At 42.9% G+C, this 22,779-nt stretch overlaps 2 protein-coding genes and 1 long non-coding RNA gene across 8 annotated transcripts in view; 1 reads left to right on the top strand and 2 right to left on the bottom strand.

Moving 5' to 3' along the window:
• Positions 1-5,676, bottom strand: part of Upk1b (uroplakin 1B) — a 29,040-nt gene extending 23,364 nt beyond the window's left edge. The window contains exon 1 of one of the 2 annotated variants that reach the window (XM_005071486.4): positions 5,543-5,676. The gene's annotated coding sequence lies outside the window, so the exon portion shown is untranslated. Of the gene's footprint in view, positions 1-3,722; positions 3,769-5,542 lie in introns of those variants that run through there. The other variant, XM_040750815.1, reaches the window with a different exon arrangement.
• Positions 5,677-11,878: 6,202 nt separating this feature from the next.
• Tex55 (testis expressed 55) lies at positions 11,879-21,540 on the bottom strand. Of its 5 annotated transcripts, XR_005878924.1 has the most exons (5): positions 20,613-21,540; positions 19,670-19,816; positions 16,252-16,314; positions 13,016-13,184; positions 11,879-11,989 (listed from the first exon to the last, which is right to left on the bottom strand). XR_005878924.1 is itself a non-coding variant. In XM_040750813.1 (4 exons), exons 1-4 carry the CDS (start codon positions 21,513-21,515, stop codon positions 13,140-13,142), a joined length of 1,149 nt encoding a protein of 382 aa, XP_040606747.1. In that variant the 5' UTR covers positions 21,516-21,540; the 3' UTR covers positions 12,011-13,139. The 5 variants fall into 5 exon arrangements, 4 of the variants coding, with proteins under 4 accessions (XP_040606747.1, XP_040606746.1, XP_005071712.1 ...); XM_040750813.1 differs by lacking the exon at positions 11,879-11,989 and having other exon boundaries at positions 12,011-13,184; positions 19,670-19,803; positions 20,609-21,540; XM_040750812.1 differs by lacking the exon at positions 11,879-11,989 and having other exon boundaries at positions 12,012-13,184; positions 16,252-16,311.
• Positions 21,541-21,626: 86 nt separating this feature from the next.
• Positions 21,627-22,547, top strand: LOC121141782. The gene is made up of 2 exons (XR_005878723.1): positions 21,627-21,750; positions 22,423-22,547. It is a non-coding gene; the product is annotated as an uncharacterized LOC121141782 (long non-coding RNA).
• Positions 22,548-22,779: the final 232 nt, after the last annotated feature.

Below are 22,779 nucleotides of genomic sequence, written 5' to 3'. Positions count from 1 at the left end.
GACCCCAGGACTCGGATTGAACTTTATCTGTTAATGACAATTGTATGGCCCACTATCAAGGGTTCTGTAAAAATTAAATGAGAACATGGAAAGATCTCACACCATATTGGTTGCCTAGCTAATATTTTCTTGGCTTATGTCTCAGCCTCTTGAAGCAAACAGACTAGATCCAGGAAACACTGAAGGTAACTAAATCAGTGGTTTCATTAAGAACAAAACAAAATAACACAGACATGATTTCAAAGGAAATAAAGATATATGATTTCAATATGGACTACTATATTAAGTAGATCAAAATGACGCTTCTTTAGCTGGAAGAGGGGGGCGGTCTGTGACCTTAGAGCATCCTATACCAGCTTTCTATCTTGTCCAAAACCAGTGTTCTAGGTCTAACAGGGGAGTAAGATGTAAGCAGATCCCTAAACTCAGCACGCAGTCTTTCAGAGAGTGTATGGAATGTAGTCAGACAGCCCTGGTCACAACAGAGGTAAACAGCACACAATCTCTGTGCAAAGGGACCCTGATTCAATGGAGGACATCTAGAAATTGGTCCTGGAAAATGGACATGTGAACTTGCTTCTGTCACACATAACCAGCAGATTATCTGGGGAAAGATGTGCTCCTGGTACTGAGAGACAAGGTGGCAGGGTTTGTGTGAAGGCTCATAAATGCCTGGAGGCTGGGGTGTTGCTCAGTTGGCATCAGGCTTGCTTCACTCCCACAATGCCCTGGGTTCCATCCCATGTACCGCATAAAACCAGACATGACACATGCCTATTGTCTCAGCACTGGGAGGCAGAGGCAGGAGGATCGAAGACCAAAATCTTCCTCAACTACATAGAGAATCCTGGCCATCCTGGGGGTATGTAAAACCCTATTTCCAATAAGCAAATCCTGGAAAAAAGGGTGGACTAGAACCCATTTTGGATTAAAGCCAAAAGTTTTGATGAAGTTCTATTCTGAAAGTTATCTTTAGTTTTTAAAAAATCTTTTATTCTTATTTCATGTGTGTGGATGTTTTGTCTGCATGTTGTCTGTGTACCTTGTCTGTGCCTGGTGTTCACAGAGTCCAGAAGGGTTAGATCCCCTGGGACTGGAGTTACAGACAGATGTGAACTGTCATGTTGGTGTTTGGAATAGAACTGAGGTTCTCTGGATGAGAAGCCAGTGCTCTTAACCACTGAACTATCTCTCCAGTTCCCTGGCAGTCATGTTTTAAAAGAAACTATCAATTTCTTACTTTTCCAAGAACAAAAGAAGTGTGGAGGGGCAAACAGGCGCTTCTCCACATACAGGATACAAACTGCATTCTTTGCATGTTTGATAACGAAATACCAATTACACTTCTTGTGAGGGTTAATTAATTTTTAAGAGTATTTATTTATCTTATGTGGGTAAGTGTTTTGTCTGCAAGTATGTAAATGCACCATATGCATGCTTGGTGCCCTCTGAAGTCAGAAGAGGGTATCAGATCTCCTGACACAAGGGGGATGGTTATGGGTCCCATGTGGGTACTGAGAATTAAACCTGACCTGTGGAAAAACCACAAGTGCTGCCAATCCATCTCTCCAGTTCCTGTGCCGGCTAATATCATGTGTTAACTTGGGCAGGACACGGTGCCTAGTTTTTGTTTGTTTGTTTTATTTTTTTTCTTCCCTCAAAATACCAGTTTAGGTATTTCTATGAAAATTCTTTTGGGCAGATGTGACATTTAAATTAGAAGACAATTTTTTTTTTCAGATGAGGTCCCACTGTATCCCAGACTAAATTTGAATTTGTGATTCTCTTACCTCAGTTTCCCAAGTGCTGGGATTAAAGGCGTGTTCCTCCTCACCTGATGCATCAGCAGATTTTGAGTAAAGTAGCTTGGCCTCCATCACAGGGAAGGCCTTTCCCAGTCATTGGAAATGCAAACACTGATGTTCTTTCAAAGACTACTGCATAGAAACCCAGCCTGAGTTTCAGATCTGCAAGATCAACTCTGAGTTTTTAGGCTGTTGACCTACTGTGTAGATGTCAGACACACTGATAGCCAAAAATCACACAATCTAGCAATACAGGTCCTTAAGATCAAGCTGTTTCTCTCATAGATCAACACACACACACAGCGGTGGGGGGGGGGAGACAGGTTTGTGTGTGTATATTGTGTGAATATGGGTGTGAGTGTGCCTATGTGTGGAGGTCAGAGGACAGCTTGTCAGAGTTAGTTCTCTCCTTCTTCCACGGGCTTCAAGAATTGAACTTAGGTTAGCAGATCTGCTAGGCAAGTGTCTACCTGATGAGCTATCTTAATGGCCTTAATATTTCTTCTTTTCAAGAGAAGATATTGTTTCCATTTATGTTTAAAATCGAGAGGCTTTTAACTATCCTGCCTTTGACCTGACTTTTTTAAAAAGATTTTTTAAATTTAAATTAGAAACAAGGTTGCTTCACATGTCAATCCCAGCTCTCTCCCTCTCCCTCCCCTCCTCCCAAGCCTTCCCACCAACCCCCCACCCACCCACCCAGTTCCCACTCTATTCCCCTGGGAGGGTGAGGTTCTCCATGGGGGTTATCCAGAGTCTGTCATTTTGTTCAGGGTAGCACCTAGGCCCTCCCCAAAGAGTCCAGGCTGCGAGAGCATCCCTCCATGTGAAATGGGCACCCAAAGTCCATTTGTATGCCAGGGACAAATACTGATCTACTACCCAAGGCCCCATAGATTGCCTAGGCCTCCTCACTGACACCCACATTCAGGGGGTCTGGATCAGTCCCATGCTAGCCTCCCAGCCATCAGTCTGGGGTCCAAGATCTCCCCCTTGTTCAGGTCAGCTGTCTCTGTGGGTTAAACAAGCTCAGTCTTAACCCCTTTGCTCATCAGTCCTCCCTCTCTGTCACTGGGTTTCAGGAGTTCAGGTCGGTGTTTAGCTGTGTTGACCTGACTTTTGTCTCACAGTTAAGGGAATCTTGCACACAAAATCACCAGGAGGGAGCCTTCCACCCCCCACCTGCCACCCCTGCTCAGTTTTCTACTCTTTTCCTTCTCCTGATTAAAATGCAAAAGAATCCATGAGAGTGATGATGAGTCCCATGAGCCATTAGCTGCAGTGTCTCATTGTGAGTGGGAAGAGCTTTCTTACTGATCTTCAGAGGGAGAAGAAAAGTACTACCAGAGGGGAGCAGACCCCAAATGAAAGTGTGACATAAATAGATATATATCCCTTGTCAAACTCCGAATCTCAGGCTGGGTGTGATGACATATGTCTGCCGTTCCATCGCTCTGGGACCAAGAGAGGAGAGCTCTGAGTTTAAGGCCAGTCTGGGCTACATTGTGAGAGACCCTGCTTCAAAACATACAACAAGGCTGGGGATGTAGCTCAGTGGTAGAGTACCTGCTGCCTAACAAGACACAAAACAACAATGACAAAAAGGAAAAGGTAAAGAGACAAGGGAGAGAGGAGGGAGAAAAAGGGAATCCGAGAGAGAGAGAGAGAGAGAGAGAGAGAGAGAGAGAGAGAGAGAGAGAGAGAGAGAGAGAGAGAGAGAGAGAGAGAGAGAGAGCTCACAGGCACACCCGAGACCCAGGTCTTGACGGGAAGATGACTCCCAGATATGTGATATGTCCTTGCTTTTGCCTTCCGTTTAGCATACAGCATTAGAGGCTGGCTCACAGTTGTGACTTTCTGAAACTTCTCATGTTACTCTCTCATGCCACTTTCCTCACAAACGTTAAGTTTCCTTACCTGGCAGTGCTGGAAATAGGTAGGGCAGGTGAATTGCTTAAGTGTCAAGTAGCAGAGAGCAGAGAAATAGCTGTGTACGCTAACAGCGATGGAGCCTTGACTGACTGTGGGCCTCACCTTGTGTGTTTCCATGTAAGGGTCCCCATGAGCCCCACCCTAATGAAGAATGTCCCAGTTACACAGCACTTCCTTTATTTAATTGCTCAACACCCTTTGAGATCCTTTGCTTTTAGAAGTGCCGATTTTTTGTTTGTTTGTTTTTTGTTTTTTCGAGACAGGGTTTCTCTGTATTGCTTTAAAGGTTGTCCTGGAACTCTCTCTGTAGACAAGGCTGGCCTTGAATTCACAGAGATCTGCCTACCTCTGCCTCCCTAGTGCTGGGATCATAGGCGTGCAGCACCAATGCCCAGCTAGTAGTGCTGACTTTTAAGAGGTTAAAAAATGTATTTTTCTTCTTTTCTTGGGCCCTTATTAAGTTCGTTTTCTCCTGAAGTTATTCTTGCCCAGGGTGTTGATCACCTCCAGACACACCGAATAGTTTTAAAAACAATTGCTCACTAAACAACCCAATGTTCAAAGCAGAAGAGAGGTGAGGCTCACCTACCAGTCATGAGATTGTTTTTTCAAGTTCATTACCTCTTTCACTCACCAGAGAATACACAAACCACACCTCAACTCATGCTAGAGAAATCTGGATTAAGAAAATGGGAGGGAGGAAATGGGGGAGAGGGCGAGAAAGGGAAAGACAAATCAGGGACCCTTCTCATCAGTGTGGTCTCTGTCCCACTTAGGCAGCAGCGGCTCATCAGGTTTGTGGCAGCCTGCAGAGCCATCAGACCCGGATTCCAGAGCAGGGCACAGTAGATTCTGGGGATGATTTATGCTGTTGCGAGGAATGTAAGCAAGAGTGAAAAAAAATGGACGTTTCACTTACTTTTTTTGCCTAAATGATGCCTAACTTCTCTTGCTGTCTAAATGTTTATGAGTCTTTCTAGGAAGTTAAATATATAGGAAATATAGGAAAGTTGATTTTGTAAGTCTAGTACAGCAGAAAGCAAAACAGTGTGCTGTAAGCATAAAAAAAGCATTTTTACACTTATTGGGAAGATTAATCAAAAGGAGAACTACTTTCTCATGGAACTGGGAAAAGTACAGCAACCATGTTAGCTGTGAAAATGAATAATGCACAGGCATAAAGAATATTGCCTTCTTTCCCGCCGTGCTTACCAAGCCTACTCAGCAAGAAATGGACCGCAAGCAATTGCCTTGACTTTTTTATGAAAACCTAAAATTAATAAAAACTCATAAATGTTCTTAAAAATGCCCAAAGCTACTGGTAAATGAAAATTTAGGCTTATAAAAAGAATCACAAAAGTATAAATATCCAATAATACTAGTGTTACTTGAAACAATTTGTGTAAAAATATTAGAACAAAAATGTGTGTATTTAAAGCCTGCCGATCCTGGTGGATCAGCTCATTGGCGAACAGTAAAAATCAGTCCTGTAAAAATGACCTTGATTAGATAAAACTAATTTGTTAACTTATCTCAGACAACACACTGATCAAAGCAGAACTTTTAATCCTCTCAAGGGCTTGTCAGACCACATGATTTCTGACAAGAACAGGAAACTTTTTGTCAGGTAAAGGGATAGGTAATTATCGAAAGAGCATTTCACATAAAAGTTACAAGATCTCACGCTACAAAAGGGACAGACTAACGGTTAGGATGTATAGCCCCCTTTGTTCAAATCCCACTTCCTTGCTCGCAGGAGAGCACATACTGTGCGATGGGCTTCTCTGAGAGGTTCGTGTACTCACACAGTGGCTGCGGGGTGGTCTCTGCTCGGTTTTGCTCCTGACCCTGGGTGGCTCCAACTCACTCTGCCGTGTACACCAGCCCAAGGTGCTTTTCTACCCCACTGCTTCTCTGGAGCGCCCGTCCCAGGGGAGGGTGGTCTGTGACTGGGAGGAGCATCTCACATGGGCTGAGCCTGATGCTGCCTGAACCTGCTCGGCTGAGCAGGAAGCACCGTGGACGGAATTATTTCTCATGCTTTGGAATGTGCATCTCTAATGGAGGGGTCAGTCTTTCTCCTTGAATACAAACTCGGGATTTTTGTGTTTAGTTGATCCTTTGCTTGATTGGATCATTAACTTCTGAGCGTTTGCATGGTAAAGAAGCCTGTTCATTCTCCCTTCTCATTTGCTTGCACGGGATCAGAGTCAGGTTCAGTTTCTGCAACCACAGGTTATATTCTCAGGGACAGTAAATGATGAAGTAATGTTCATACGGTGAGTGGCACAGCAAATGGTAAAGGAGAAGAAAGTTGCAAACATAGATGGAGAAACACAAACAAAGAGACAGGGTCAAGTGATCATTTGAGATCTATCTAGGCCCTTCCTTTCTCTTTGTCCCTTCCTTCAGGAACTCTGAGTCATATATACACAGCATGAAGAACATTGCTTTTAGTGGACAAATTGCAGCACACGGTTACTTTAGCCTAGTCTTGAGGGGCAAGTAAAGGCAGTAATATTAGAAAGGACTGAACACTTTCATCAATAGACTGGGGAGTTCCTCACAGATTAGCACCACCGATCATAGGCAATGCTCTTCTTACTCAAGGGGCAAAGTTAGTATGCAGTTTGCTTATAGGGAGTTCCCTGAGATCCATGCCCATAGAGGCTTGTCAAGCACAGTCTAGGTGAGCTCCTGGCCATGGCCTGTCTGAGCTCTGCCTCCATGATCTATGTCTTTAGGTGAGGGTTACCCAAAGAAGCAGATTTTCATAGCTGAGGCCCATCCCTGAGCAAGACTGATGATGGCAGGCAGTTAGTCTTCCAATGGGAACAGCAGGGGATGCCCATGTCCCTTTGAATGCCTTCTTGCTCTTCAGTGTTCCAGAGTCTGATTAGGTGAATTAGGATACGTCACACAATAGAATTCTACACAGTGGTTAAAAATGAAGCCACATACAAACAGTACCATGGGAATAAGTTTTGTCATTTATTCAACAAATGTTTATGAAAACCCTTGAGGCATCAGGACCAATTCTAGAAGCTAAAGACGAAAAACAACCAATTGCAACAGAACAGAACATCTCAGTTTACACAGTAGCCTGTCTGGTTCTATATAACTTTATTTTTATTTAAATTAGAAACAAGCTTGTTTTACATGTCAATTCCAGTTCCCTCTCCCTCTCTTCCTCCCCTGCCCCCCACTAACCCCCTATCCCATCCCCTTTCTGTTCTCCAGGGAGGATGAGGCCTTCCATGGGGGATCTTCAAAGTCTGTCACATCATTTGGGCCAGGGCCTAGACCCTCTATGTGAAATGGGATCCCAATGTCCATTCTTTTGCTAGGGATAAACACTGATCTACTACTAGAGGCCTCATAGGTTGCCGAGGCCTCCCTACTAACACCCATGTTCAGGAGGTCTGGACCTATGCTTGTTTCCCAGCTGGGGTCCATGAGCTCCCCCTTGTTCAGGTCAGCTGTTTCTGTGGGTTTCACCAGCCTTGTCTTAACCCCTTTGCTGATTACTCCTCCCATAACTCTATTTTAAAAAATAATATATGCATTTCAACTTTAGGAAGAATATTCAGCAAATAGGAATCCATTTGAGTGATGAGGTATGGTGACTTTGCTCTTGTTTTTGCAGTTCATATCCTTCCAGCACCTAGATGACAACTTTACAAAGAGAAGCATGCCATTAAAGGCAACTCTAAGCATGGTGAAGGGCAAGGAAGCATGAGGAAGCATTGTGTGAGACCCATGTCCTCCACTCAGAGCTAGCTGCCCATGAGGAAGCATTGTGTGAGACCCATGTCCTCCACTCAGGGCTAGCTGTCCATGAGGAAGCATTGTGTGAGACCCATGTCCTCCACTCAGGGCTAGCTGTTATGAGGAAGCATTGTGTGAGACCCATGTCCTCCACTCAGGGCTAGCTGCCCATGAGGAAGCATTGTGTGAGACCCATGTCCTCCACTCGGAGCTAGCTGCCCATGAGGAAGCATTGTGTGAGACTCATGTTCTCCACTCAGGGCTAGCCGCCCACGTGTTCTTGTCCACATCCCAGGTGCCACCGGAAACCTCTTCCTCCTGGCTGTTGCCTGACTCCTCCCCACCCTTTCAGCTGCATCTGGGCTCTTCTGCCAGCTGAGGGACCCTTCCCAGTTGCTCTTATATGCCCAGAAGTGTCTAACATTTCCAGTGCTCCCAATCAATGCTGCTTCCTTTTTCATCACCTCGTTCAATTTTCTTTTATAAAAGAATCTAGTCGGGCTGGAGAGATGGCTCAGCAGTTAAGAGTGTTTCCTGCATTTCTAGAGGCCCTGTGTTCAACTCCTAGCACTCACATCGGTGGCTCCCAACTAACTGCCTGTAACTCCAGCTGTAGGGGATCTGACACCCTCTTCTGGACTCTATGGACCCCTGCATTCATGTGCACAGGCACACATGTACCCACATAAATGAAAATAAATCTTAAGAGAAAGAACAGAAGCCGGGCGGTGGTGGCACACACCTTTAATCCCAGCACTCGGGAGGCAGAGGCAGGTGGATCTCTGTGAGTTTGAGATCAAGCCTGGTCTACAGAGCGAGTTCTAAGACGGGTTCCAAACTAATACAGAGAAACCCTGTCTCGAAAAAAAAAAAAAAAAAAAAAGAACAGAAATCTGGCATTGCTGTTTGTGTTGTGTTCCTGTCCCACCCAAACAAGTCAGAGTAGTATTGGATGAGAAAATGATTTTCTTATTTGGGAGGGCTTAGAGTGAATTAGTTCCACTCGGTCTGGGAAAAACATGATTGTTGCATAATAAACGATTGAAAAGAAAGTTGAAAGTACATGAGCAAAGTTCCAGTCGTATGACATTTGAATTTCTTTTAAAAATTTTCCCTGTTTTATTATGTTTTTTACTTTCATTTTACATTTCAGCCAAAGTTCTCCCTCCCTCCCCTCCTCCTGACCCCACCTCGACTCCCCCAGCCCACCCCCATGCTCTGCTCCCAACAGGTAAGGGCTCCCGTGGAGAGTAGACAAAGTCTGGCACATTAAATTGGAGGCATGACCACGCCCCTCCCCCCTGCATTAAGACTGAGCATGTGCTGCTTAAAGTTTTCTGCTTTAGCGCATAATTTTAGTCTGATAACAAGACTGATGTTTAACTACAATAGACACTAATCACCCATATATCCTTTAGTCCCTTACTCAGCAGAAAATAACATTTTGTAGTGGAATCATTCCTTCAGGAACTATTGAGAGACACCATGTTAGGGACAGTTCCAGCACGAATCATAGAGCATGCAAACCCTGATCTCCTGGCTGCTTTCTTTGCATTTCACGCCACAGGACTGGAGTCACATTGTCTCCTCCACCAGGCATTTTCACTAAAAAAAGGCACACATGGGTGGAGGAGATGGTTTGGTTGCTAAATTGTCTTCCATGCATGCAGGAGGTCTCAAGTGTGAATTCCTAGCTGCCACATAAAAAGGCAAGTGTGACACAGCAAGTGTCTGTAAGTCAGTACTAGGGGACAGGGCCGGGTGGATCCCTTGAGCCCATAGGGTAGCCAGCTTTTTCAAACAGTGAGCTTAAGTTTCAGTGAGAGACCTTGTCTCAAGAAACAGGGTGAAGCCAGGTTTTGGTGGTACACGCCTTTAATCCCAGCACTCGGGAGGTAGAGGCAGGCAGATCTCTGTGAGTTCGAGTCCAGCCTGGTCTACAGAGTGATTTCCAGGACAGCCTCCAAAACAATACAGAGAAACCCTGTCTTGAAAAAAACCAAAAAACAAAAACAAAAACAAAAAAACCCCAAAAGCCAAACCAAACAAAAGAAACAGGGTGGAGAGTGACCAAGGTAAGCTGCCGTGGTCCAGCAGCAGCCTGGGTTCAGGTCCTGGCACTGAAAAGGGGTGTCAACCCGAAGAAATAACTGTCTGACCACCAGATGAGTTTCACACAAGTGGCCAGTCCTGAATAGCTCCAACCACCTTTATCTATACATCAAAAACAAGCATGTGTTTCCAGACTAACAAACAAGTTTTTCCCATCCTCCCATGTTAACCTCCAGCAAAAACAAATATGTCAAATACATTTTTAGTTTTTTTCCCCAACTTTTACATCAACATCTTTAAATCAAAACTAACACCATTTTGCCAGCTTGGTCAAATACCGAGCAAGGTACATCTTGCCTTTACAAAACTAAAGGCGATTGACATAGGCACACATTTTCAAGAACAACAATACTGTTCAAAATGTATTTACAGAAATGGGGTGATCTGCCTCTGTTAGCATGGAATTAGAACAACTCTCGGGGTCTGAAGTGATAGCTGGTATCCCCAGACAAGAAACCTGAGAAGCACCAGCTCCTGAGGAATTTTAGGAGAAGATATTCTAGGAAAAAATGATCATATCTGTCCCATGCATGACAGACAAAATGTCACTAAAATTGCCAAGGTGCTCACCAACATTACAAGAGAAGAGAGTGTGCAGGTCAAAGAGTCCCAGCAGTATTCAGCATTGTCCAGAAGTTCACAGTCCTTGCCAAGTGAGACTTTGCCTGTCACTTTTGCCTCATCTGGAGACTGGCTGACAAGTACTCATATACTGGTCCAAGTCTAGGTTGCACAACTCCCAACAGAAAGCACGTGGACGGCACATGTGTGTTCACCTTCATGTGCATGTACACAACCCCACATGAGCATGTTCATATCATATACAGAGAGATAACTCTGCTTCTTTTCAACACAATTTCTGTTCTGTGCATTTGAAATAATCTTCCTGATTGAAAGTTCAGGTCTTTCAAAAAAGTTCCTATCATTATAATAATGCTGCAGAAAACACAGGATTTTAAATACTCACTATTTCCTTGGTAAAAAACTCTTGAAATGTACATTTGTGGTTAAAGGCTATGTTTATTTTAAAATATTTTGATTTATGAGCATTTCAGAGATGTTGGGAAATGATTACTTCCTGGAATAGTATAAGAAAGTTCCCATTTCTCTTCACTTTTAGGTACTATGTAAAGATCAATAGGCATTTAAAAATTTCACAACTATGTTTGAAAGCTTCCTTCAAGAAATCATGTCTTTCAAGCCAAGAATGATGGCGCACACTGTTAATCCCAGCACTTGGTGGGTGGGGGGGAGGTAACCAGGGCTACACAGAGAAACCCTGTCTCAAAAAACCAAGTAAAATAAAGTAAAAGACGTGTTTCAATCTCAGTTTACTCCCCACTGAGACTTTCAGCCCCCATATTTTTTTCTACAAGGCTACCCTGTCCTCTTTGCATTTTAGTTTTAGTGAGCCAATTCTGAAACCCCCCAATCCCACCCCGATACACAGCTAGTTGCTCTCAGATTCCCACGCTGAGTGTTTATGCCTGGCCTGTGAGGGACCTCCTGTCACTTAGGAACTCCTGCTGATTAATCTTCTGCATTAGAAGCCTTTGTAGAGAGCCTGAGTCACATAGCATGTGAAGTGTCGTGCATATTTTCTTCTTTCTCAGGTAACTATGTGCAGAAGCAACCACAAAGTTCATCCCCTCCGGTCCACTGCCTCACTACGGAAGGTCACAAATGACGGTTGTGACATGCATCAGAGACAACCAAAGGGTGTGGCTGCAGCTGCCGGAGTGGTTGGATCTGGGATGTTCTGCCTTTAGAAACTCAGTAAAACCATTTAATGCTAGGGCTAAACATCAAAAAACTAAATTCAATGCTTCAGAGTTGATTTTTTATTCACTATTATTACTGTGAAGGTCTGTGTGTGGCATGTGTATGATACATGCGTGTGGGAGGGCGTGGTGGGACATGTGCACCGAGTGATAGTGTGGAGGTCAGAGGATGACTTTTTTTCCCCAGAGACAGTTCCTTCATTTAACTGGGACTCGGGGGTGGAACTTAGGTTTCCCAGCTTTCATGGAAGGCACTTTCATGCACTGACCCATCTTATCAGTTCCCTTTTCATTTCCTTTTGTAGTTTAGATCATCTTGCTACATAGCCCAGGCTGGTCTTGAACTTCAGATTGTCCTTATCTGGCTTTTAAATGCTAGGACCACCAGCCTGGCACAGATTCAACACTAATACACCATGGCGTTGTAGCCTGCATATTTTCATCACTGCTGATAGAAATGGATTCTCAGTCTTTAGGCTATTTTGTTCGACCACCTAATTAGCTTACATCACTCTAGTTTATTCCATAGGTCATTGCTTGTTGATCAGCTTTCAGGTCATCTTCCAGACAATTAGCAGGCGGTATCTTTATCTGCATAGAGAACATTTATTGAGTTTGAACACACGCACATTTAATGAACAACCTAAAGGAAAAGCTAAATAATCTTGAGACCATACAGGAATGTTTGGGGTGTAATTATGAGAAATAAGTGTCAGAGGCAGGACAGCAGAGTTTGTGTGTGAATGTCAAACAAGCATAATTCATAGCAATACAGCTACATTGTCTTACCACATCATTAGCTAACAAGAGAAAGAGTCAAATCTGCCTCAGTGTTCACATAGGAAAGTTTTAAGATGTTTGACATACAAAAGAAGAATCAATCAATCATCTCAAGTATGATTTCTGACAAGATGCTCTCATACCAGATAGACTGAGTTAAAGCACTTCGCTGCTAAACCCCAGCCGGACTGGTTGCACATTCCACATGATAAAGATTTCTTTAGGGGATAAAGGTGATGAGGAAGTGACACTTTTTTTTTGCCTCACCTGCATAGATATGCATAGACATGCTGGGCTTTCCTGAAGGCTAAAAGCCGGGAGAAGCTTAAATCTCTTTCACCAATGGCAGAATGAAGCCAGCAGTGATGAGAAAGAAAATGGTACTCATATTATGTCACTGTTAATATGAAACATCCCTAACGCTAATGATTTGTTAAAATAATAAAAATGTTTCCCACACATTTTCTGATTGGAATTTTGTGAGAAGCTTAGAGCCACATGAGGTTCTCATGTTCCCTAAGAGGCTGAGAATAGGTGTCCCTCCCAGACAGAGTTTCTCTGTGTATCTTTGTTGACCAGGCTGGCCTCAAACTCACAGAGATCCTCCTGCCTCTGCCCTCCCAAGTGCTGGGATTAAAGGCATGTATCACCACTGCCCATCAAGGCTGAGAATAGTCCCTTTTGAGGTCTGACCTTATTCTAGTTCAGGCTTTGTGGGAGCGTGTACTGAACTGTCAATGCACAGGTAGCCATAACGGGTATATTTTGTGTGATTATCCAGAGAGATCTGTGATAGTAGTTGTGTGAAATTTACAAAGGTACCCTATATATTCTGACCTAAAAATCGAGAACGCACTTAGGCAGAGCCACCACCAGTGCCTACTGAAAACATTTTTCGAATGAGAGCGGAGCACAGCGCTGACATGGAAGACAGGACACAACACTGTTGAGAGGTTCATCTTCAGATGCCCCGCCGCTCCTCTCTGTATCTGATCATGTCCTGTACCTAAGGGGAAGAAGAAAAGGGAAGTTTTCCATTTGGAATCATACATCTTGTCAGTAGCTAGAGACAGGAGAATACTCCATGATTAGTGTGGAGACAGTCAAGTCTATAGAGAAGATTAAACCTTGGAGAACACCCAAGTCTCGGGGAAAGGTGGCCACTGGGGATGGGGGAAGGCTAGGGAATAACTAGAATTGACCATGAGAAGGGATTACAGTGTCAAAGGTCTCAGGGTTGAGGCAAGGGAAGAGAAGGCTGGAGAAATTTTTTCATTTGTCCTGTGGGGTGTTTTTTTTTTATATCAAAGATCACAGTTTTGGAAGAGGGAAGAGATGAAGGATGATGACAGGAGATTTAGAGAAGAAATGGGAAAGTAGGAAGCGCCCAGTGCTCACATCAGCTTCTCAAGAGTTTTGTTTGTGGTTTACCCTCACATCTGAAGCCCAGCAGGCCAAGACCAAAATCGTCACCTCACCTTCTAACTTTTCTTCCAATGGCACTAATGTTTTGTCTTTCATTTGTGAGCAGGGAAGAACTCAGTGTTCCAGAGACCTCTCTGACTGTTCTTTCTAGACACTAAATTCAGCTATGGGTATTCAAGTTATCTTTTCTACCAGGTCTCAGGTAAGCTGTAGGACAACTTCAAGTGACCCAAATCCATATAATTGGGATTCCTAGAAGAGGGGCCGAAAGGACTGACTGTTGCAGATTGTCCTCTGACCTCTGCACACACTTGATGGTACATGGCACCTAACACACACACACACACACACACACACACACACACACACACACACACACCCTACTAGTGTGTATGCTTGCATGTATATGGAGGTATACATTTGTGTAACTTCATTAATTACTCTTAAAACTAATATGGAAATAGAGATCCAAGACTATCAGAGATGTGTTTAAAGAAGAATAAAGTAGGCAAGCTTTCCCTATTAGGTACTGAGTTATTCCAGTCAGGGAATTGATAGGGGAAACCCCCAGGAACCCACAAAAATGACCACAGCTAAGACTCCTGGCAATAGTGGAGAAGGCGCCCGAACAGGCCGTCTACTCTAAGCAGAGTGGTGATTTCCCTAATTGCCCTCAGAGATACTCTAGCCAGTAATTGACGGAAGCAGGGGTAGATATCCACAGCCAAGCACTGTGCTGAGCTGAGACATTTGTGGAAGAAAAGGAAGAGGGATTGTATCAGCCAGGGGGTTCAAGATGGGAGAACCCACAGAGACAGCTGATCTGAGCTCTCCAGAATTCACGGACACTGGATTAACAGTCAGGGAGCATGCATGGGACTGACCTAGGCCTTCTACGTGTGTGTGACAATTGCGTAGCTTGGTCTCTTAGTAAAGTTTCTAATAATGAGAGCAGGACCTCTCCCTGGCACTTAGCTGGCTTTTGGTAACATGCTCCCTATACTGGACTACCTGGCCCAGCCTGGACATCAGGTGAGGAGCTAGGTACTGCTTAACTTGATGGGTCATGCCCATGGGAGACCTGTCTCTTTCTGAATGGAGGTGGAGGAGAAATGGATGGTGAGGGAATAGATAGGAAAGGGGAGGGAACAGGCGAAGAGGAGGGAGGGGAAACTGGTTGGTACGCAAAATAAATGAAAAAAATATTTACACTAAAAAAGAATCTTACTCTGAAGCAAGTTTAAATAAATACGTGGAATGACTGAAAAAAAGAGAATATGTAAATTGTGGCTCTTACTAAAAGGGGTTGGTTTCTGGATGAATGAAAGAAGTGACTCTTTACCTGATCTTCTATTATATACAAAACTGATTCAAACAAGCCCTGCTTTATTTTACACACACACACACACACACACACACACACCACACACACACACACACACACACACACAGAATGTAGGAAACCATAGGTGAAATTTCTAATATAAGACAGTGGAAGTATTAATCACAAAGAAAAATGTTACATTTGTCATTAAACTTAAGAATTTCTACTCCTCAAAAGATAAGAGCTAGAGGGTGAGACAGAGAGTGGGAGGAAATACAAAACAAATGTGATTAACCAAACAACCACAGCCAGAACATATAGAAACCTGCTGCTGAGGAGTAAGGCATGAAGAAGTACTATAGAGAAAATACATTCTTCCAAAAATGGCCAGTAACCAGACGGAAAAACATGCAAATGCCTATCATCTAGGAAAAGGTGAAAGGACACAGTAAAATTTTACTATTTGCTTACCTGAACAGCCAAGGCTAAACACAGTGGCAGCCATGAACCCTGGCAAAGCTGCAGAGCTGCTTGGGGGGAAGGGTGCAAACTGGTACACTCATGTTGGAAAATGAAATCGATCCATTTGAAGCTAAGCAAACACATGTTCTACAATTCCATGATTAAAGTATACAGCCAAGAGTGATGTGCCCTGAACAACATGAATGGGAAGGCCCACAGCAAGATTTTTTGTAATAGTTCCAAATTGGAAACGATCTGCATGTCCATGACAAAAGAGAATGGCTCAGCCACAGTATTCTGCACGAAGAATAACATGTCATGATGAAAAGGGATGAACAGCTACACACAACAGATGGATCCATCTCACAGACATAATTTTGGGTCAAAGAGCTAAGACAAAAACAGTACTAAGTGTACATGGTGCACTTTGAAGACAGATCAGAGCGCTCTCGGGTCTCAACAACAGTGTTTCATGATTCATGTTCAGCAGTAGAATTTTAAAGAAAAGTTAGCAAGTTATTATAAAGGTCAAAATAAGCAATTCCTCTGTTGGGAAGTCATTAGAAAGAGCCTTCTGTGAGGCTGGGATGTTCAGTTTGAGACAGGTTCTCACTGTGTAGCCCTAGCTGGCCTTGAACTCACAGAGATCTGCCTGCCTCTGCCTTTGCTTCCTCAGCACTGGCATTCAAGATGTGAGCCACCATCCCTAGCATTGTTCTGTACTTCATTAAGAACTCTTGAACGGAAGCTGCAGTACATTTCCGGGGCGATGACTTGGAGCTGTCCATGGTTTGCTCTGTTCATCTGGATGTGCTGTTTTCCGACAAGGAGAATAGAAGGGATGTTCTCTCCCACTCCATACCTGGCCTAGCATGAAACTCAGGGGATCATCCGGCTTTTCGTAGACGAGGTTCTCAGTGATCTGCTGATAGAAAGCACAACGCACCACACTTGATTCCTAGAGTTCTGCAGTCAGCCACCTACCACCCGAGGATATATTGTGGTCATTTTAAAGACATTCACACGTCCCCAAGTAACACCTTTCTTTCTTTATTTGGAGGAAATCAGGTAAATTGAGATCAGATTTGGAGGGATAAAATCTTACCTTAAGGAGCAATGCATATTTTTGGTTGTTTCCAAGACCAAAGAAGTGGTGGGAAAGTTATAAAGTTTTTGAGAACTGTGATATCGCTAGATGATCAGTTAATAAATTGTTTACTTGAAAAAGAATCGAAAAATGGAACTTTGAGTAGAAATAGAAAACGCTTGGGATTTATGTATAAATTTCCTGAAATGCTTGACTTTAAAACGTGAAAATTGTGTTTACTATTAGTATTAAATGAGGAAGGGCATATCAGATTTATGAGACCTACTTCTGTACATTTTGCTGTTGTTGAATAACTCAAAATGTTACCATAAAGCAAGCAAACATCTTCATTTGCAGGGATTAACAATCAGGTACATTTCAGGAATAATATATTCAAATATGCTCAATGTACCTGTATCACTCAATGATATATTCAATATATACATGGAATTTTAAATTTAATTATTAATCAATTGATTTTATAATTCTGGAGACCTTGTACATGTGAGGCAAGTATTTTTTCACTAAGCTACATCTTCATCCCCTCATATATAATTATTAACAATATGCATATTTGATAATTTATTTTCTTTAATATCACACTGCATTAACAAGCATCATTTTTCTTTAATTAGAAAAATTAAAAATGGTCAATTTAAAAATTAAATTTACTACTAATATGTATATATGTGTGTGCATGTGTGTGTGTGTGTGTGTGTGTGTACCTTGGCCCATGTGGTGAGCTTGTATTAGTGTGTACATATGTGTGTACATGTATGTGTATACTTTGATAAATGCAGAGAACTTGTATTAGTGTGTACATATGTGTGTGTACATGTGTGTGTATACCTTGTACATGCAGAGAGCTTATATTAGTGTATATGTGTGTGCATGTGTGTGTGTACCTTGGTTCATGCAGGGAACTTGTATTAGTGTGTGTGTGACCATGTGTGTGTGTGTGTACCTTGGTACATGCAGGGAATTTGTATTTGTGTGTGTGTCTGTGTGTGTGTGTAGCTTGGTCCATGTGGGGAGCTTGGAGGATAGCTCTATGGAGTCAATTATCTCCTTTCACCTTCACGTGGGTTTTGGGGATAGAATTCAGATCATTAGGCTTTGTAGATCAAAAGGCAAGGGCTTTTAATCCACTAAATTATCTTGCCATCCCCAAAGTCCCCAAACTCTGCTTTCCTAAATACATTCCTTCCTTCTGTTTAGTAGTTACTAGTTCTCTGATAAAAGGCAGAAACCTAACCACTTGCACTGTACCAACCAAAGGACATTTAAAGGAGGAACTGTCACAAAACAGAGCTAATGAAATAGATATTTTTGAATCCCTAATTTATTTATTTTTAAAATTTAAATCAGAAACAATCTTATTTTACATGTCAATTCCAGTTCCCTCTCCCTCCTATCCTCCCATGCCCCCCAGTTACACCCCCCATCCCACCCCCCATCCACTATCCACTCTCCAGGAAGAATAAAGCCTTCCATGGGGATCATCAAAGTCTGTCATATTTGGGGCAGGGCCTAGGCCCTACCCCATGTATTTAGGCTGGGAGTGCATCCCTCCATGGGGGAATGGGCTCCCAAAATCCATTCCTGCACTAGGAATAAATACTGATTCCACTGCAAGAGACCCCATAGACTGCCCAGGCCTACTGTTACCCATGTTCAGGGGGCCTGGTGTGGTCCTATGCTGGCTCCCCAGCTGTCTGGTTAGGGTTCATTAGCTCCCACTTGCTCAGGCCAGCTGTTTCTGTGGGTTTCCCCAGCACAGTCTTGACCCCTTTGCTCATCACTCCTCCCCTTCTACAACTGGATTCCAGCAGTTTGAGTCAGTGCTTAGCTGTGGGTGTCCACCTCTGCTTCCATCAGCTACTGGATGAAGACTCTAGGATGGTATTTAAGGCAGTCATCAATCTCACTATAGGGGAAGGACATTTAAGGTAGCCTCTCCACTATTGCTTAGATTCTTAGCTGGAGTAATCCTTGTAGATCTCTCGACATTTTACATGAGGGGTTTGAGAGCCATGGAAGCTAAGTAATATCCCCCAGCTCATGGAGATGGGACCCACTTAGAATTTGAATGGTGGTGCTCAGAGAGAGTTTGGTATTTGTTCTTTCCTCTGTATCAGTGGTTTCTCAATCTTCCTAATGCTGTGACTCATCGATACAATTCCTTATGGTGTGCTGTCCTCCAGTCCCAAAATCACTTTCACTGCTACTTCATAACTATAATGTTGCTACATGATATAAATACCTGTGTTTTCTGTTGGTCTTAGGGGACTCCTGGGACAAGGCCATCTGACCCCTAAAGGTGTCAGGATCCACAGGTTGAGAACCACTGCTCTATTCCCTACTTCAAACTTTATTTTGTATGCTTTCATTAAAGTCGAACTAGTCTAATTTTACACATACCTAAAACAGTTCAAACATGTACTGCTATAGGGTTATAGATGGATATGTGTGCTGCTTGTCCAATAATAGTAATGTGAAAAGCAAGTTACCTGGTGAACAAAAACAACTTACCAAATTACAGTTTCCACAATCTCTCATAGTTTTATTATGTTTAAGAAAATCTTTTTAAAGGAAGTTCCTACTTAAAAACTTGGGATTCCTGAGGTTTATGAATTCAGAAGCTGGAAGGAATAGATTAGTTCTACCATTTCCTTTGAAAGAGTGTTGCTCTCAGGTGGTCCTGAGACTGGCCTCCTTTTGAAGACCCAGGTCTAAAAAACCCTTTAGTTTTGTTTTTCACTGATTGTTTTCCTCATAAACATATTTAAAACTAAAACTTTAATTATTGGCCAAATATTTCCCCCAAAACCATCCCACATAGTCTCCAATGTCTTTGATGGACTTAATGTCATGGTATCATTTGCTTGGTGTTTTTTGTAAACTCCTTTTGGTTAAAACACTAATTTCCCCCACCCCATCCTTTTCAGCAATTTTCTTCTTTCACATTTAAAGTCCACAACCAGGAGGAAAGGTTAAGAATTAAAAGGTTTACCTGTCCAGGCATGGTGGTGCACACCTTTAATTCCAGCACTCAGGAGGTGTATCTCAGTGAGTTTGAGGCCAGCCTGGTCTACAGAGTGAGTTCCTGGACAGCTAGAGCTGTTACACAGAGAAACCCTGTCTCAAAAACCAAAACCAAAACCAAACAAAAACAACAAAAAAAGAGCTTTACCTGGAATATCTGAAGAATGTTGTGCTTTTCCATGTAGCGGAGTGCAACTTGATAAGGGTCTTCATAAACGATGGGAGGAAACCGTCTCCCGTAAGTTTGACTGTATCTCTGAGAACTCTTTCTTTGTTCAAATTCTGTAACAATATCCTGAAATTGTAATATTCCATTAAATATTTATCATTAAAAAGATAAATTTAAAAGTAATTGCACTTTATTTTTACTGTTGTTATCAATGGGATCTAGTTTTGGTGAAATTTAAAGCCAAGAATTAAGATTTAACACCGAGTACTAAGTAAGTTACTGACTATGCTACTTTCATGTGTGTGTGTGTATGTGTGTGTGTTTGTGACCAGTGACCTTAAGGGTTCCTTACAGGAGCATGGGCCAAAGGCTATTTACAGAAGCACGGGTAGCTTACCAGGGGTTACATCACAGAAGAAAATATATCTTCCCCAGTAACCATGAACTACCTATGGTCCTAAGAGCCAGTTCTCTGAGAGACCCAACTCACCCTTAAGCACTATAAAGCACCTAAAACTAAGTGGGAGGGTATCTTAGGTTTCTCTACTTCAAATACATTCTCTCACACACAGGGATTTCCAAGTTACTTCAAATTCCCTTGCTATGGTAGAAACCCAGTGTGGGAAATGACTTAGTACATTATGATTCAGCACAGAGTTAGTAGCAGAACCTAAATCCATTAGTTTCCCAAATCCCCATTCACCAGTTCTTCCTGAGTGGCCTGAAGATAACTGGGGGGCAATATCTTTTGTTTCACATCCTTCCTGAAACCTATGGATTGCATGTAAGACATTACATGGGGTTACTCCTCATTTCTGATTTAGCACACATCTTTCTACCCCAATATTCTTGTTCTTAACCCCACATGTCTTGTCGTGGCCTCCAATCTCCCAGGCAGGTATCAGATATCCCTTTTACCTACAGTAGTTACTTCTGTGGTTTGGTATTTTTCTTGGCTGGAGGAATAGTACACTTTGGTTGTGATGGAGGGCAGTTTTTCATACGAGGACTGGGAATCACTGATGAATTCAGTATCAGGTGGGTTGTAAGCTTGGATAGTGGCTGCACTTTCTGTTTCCCCAGCAGTTGAGACCTTGGATCTGAGCTCTTCTTGGCTATCTTCAAATGTGCAAGGCTGTATTTTTAAGTCAGCTTCTTTAACCTCTTTGTCGTCACCAGTTTCAGATAATGATCGGTTCTCAGCCTGGGCAAGTGTTTTGTAGTATGAGCGGTAGTCAGTCTGTTTTTCTGCTTCGTGGACCAAACGGGCATAGTTCCTTTCCTCATCCTCACTAAACCCAAGGTAGTCTTCAGGCAGGAAATCAGCTTCATCGTAGACTTGGTGTTGACTCCTTCCTGATGTTGTATAGTCAGCTTGGTCTGATGGGGTCTGGCCACCATGCTCTGAAGTTCCTTCAGTCTGCTCGAAAGCTTCACCAGATAGCAAAGACACTCGGTCATCTATCTTCTCAGAGGCTTTTCCCTCAAGTAGGTTGGGCAATTGCTGATTAGGTGGCTCTGAAGTTTTTCTCTCGGTATAGCCAGATGATCTGCGGTCAACCTGCTGAGATGTCCTCCTGTGCTCAGACAGCTGAGAAGCATCTTCAGAAGTTCTTTGGTCAGTCTGTTCAGACCCTTCATTAGCAGCTTGGTTGGATGCCTTGTCACTGGTTTGCTCGGATAATCCAGCTCCAGTGTGTTCAGAACCTTTGTGAGGAGCCTGGCCTGATACTCCTTCTATGTAGGTTTTCTGGTTATTTGAGGGTTGGACTGTGTCTTCATAGTTCAAGGATCCATTTGGAGCCTCTTGTGGAGGCTCATCCATTTTCTGCTGCACCTCTGACTGGTCTCAGTTGCCAGGCACTGTGGGTGGGGCCTGGGCTTGGTTGTCTAGGCAACCCTCCTTGAGTTTATGATTCTGTTGGGCTTTGTTCTGTCTCTGCTGAGTAGGTAGGTGGCTATATGGCTGATGACTGGACAACAATCACTATCAAAAGGAAGTCTGCCCATGGGCTACCGCAGGAAGAACAAGAGTCTGGGACATTGTCTCCTGAGAAGAGGTGAAGCCCATAGACAGGCAGTCTGGAATCTCCATCACAGCCTAGTTTAGTTGGTCTGTTTTTCACTCTTACTCTGTTGGTTCTTCACTCTTTGGGCGCCTACCACCCAGCTCTCAAACAAATCCTACGGAGTCTTATTCTTACTTATAAATGCCTGGCCTTAGCTTGGCTTGTTGCTCTCCAGCTTTTCTTAGCTTAAATGATTCCATCTACCTTTTGCCTCTGGGTTTTTTCCTTTTCTTACTTCTGTATAACTTACTTTCATTCTTCCTCTGAATAGTTGGCCCCTAGCATCCTCCTCTCCTCTTTTTCTCACTCCTCAATCCTGATTTTCCCTGACTTCTCCCCCTATTTATTATCTCTACTTGCCAGCCCTGTCTATCCTTTCTCCTGCCTAGTTATTGACAGTTCAGCTCTTTATTAAACAAATCATACGTTTTAGATAGGCAAAGTAACATAGATTCACGGAGTTAAACAAATCCAGCATAAAAGAATGCAACACATCTTTGCATCATTAAACAAATATTTCACAGCATAAAAAAGCAACATATCTTTAATTAATATTCAACAACAGTCTAGCAAGGAGGCCTTATGATTTTCACTGATGCCTAGAGCTATTCATTTTCTTGTATTGTTCTGCTTATTTGTTTTTTGTTTTGTTTTGTTTTCCAGGCAGGCTAAGGCAGTGTGAGGACTAGGAACCACTCTCAGGTTCCACTCTTGTAACCAACATCCCCTCCAAACACCTGAGACAGTAGACTACTATCACCATTAAATTAAATTCGTACTACTTTGTACGTCTGTGTAGCATGTGAGTCATTTTCTTGATAAATTAGATGACAATGGGAAGATCCAAGGAAAATGGGTTCTCAAGGCAAAGTGTCAAGTAATCTTAGAACAAAAAACATGTTAGGGTGAGAAGTCCAAACCAGAGTTCCAGAAAGGAAGAAAATGAAGTGTGGACATATAACAAAAGAAATAGTTTGGCAAACAGAGAATTTGTACTTGGTAGTGGTGGCCAGTGGCCAC

This window comes from Mesocricetus auratus, unplaced genomic scaffold (assembly GCF_017639785.1).
Source record: "Mesocricetus auratus isolate SY011 unplaced genomic scaffold, BCM_Maur_2.0 Super-Scaffold_100008, whole genome shotgun sequence".
Lineage (NCBI taxonomy): Eukaryota > Metazoa > Chordata > Mammalia > Rodentia > Cricetidae > Mesocricetus > Mesocricetus auratus.
The sequence above is the reverse complement of the archived record's forward strand: the minus strand, read 5'-3'. Positions and strand labels throughout refer to the sequence as shown.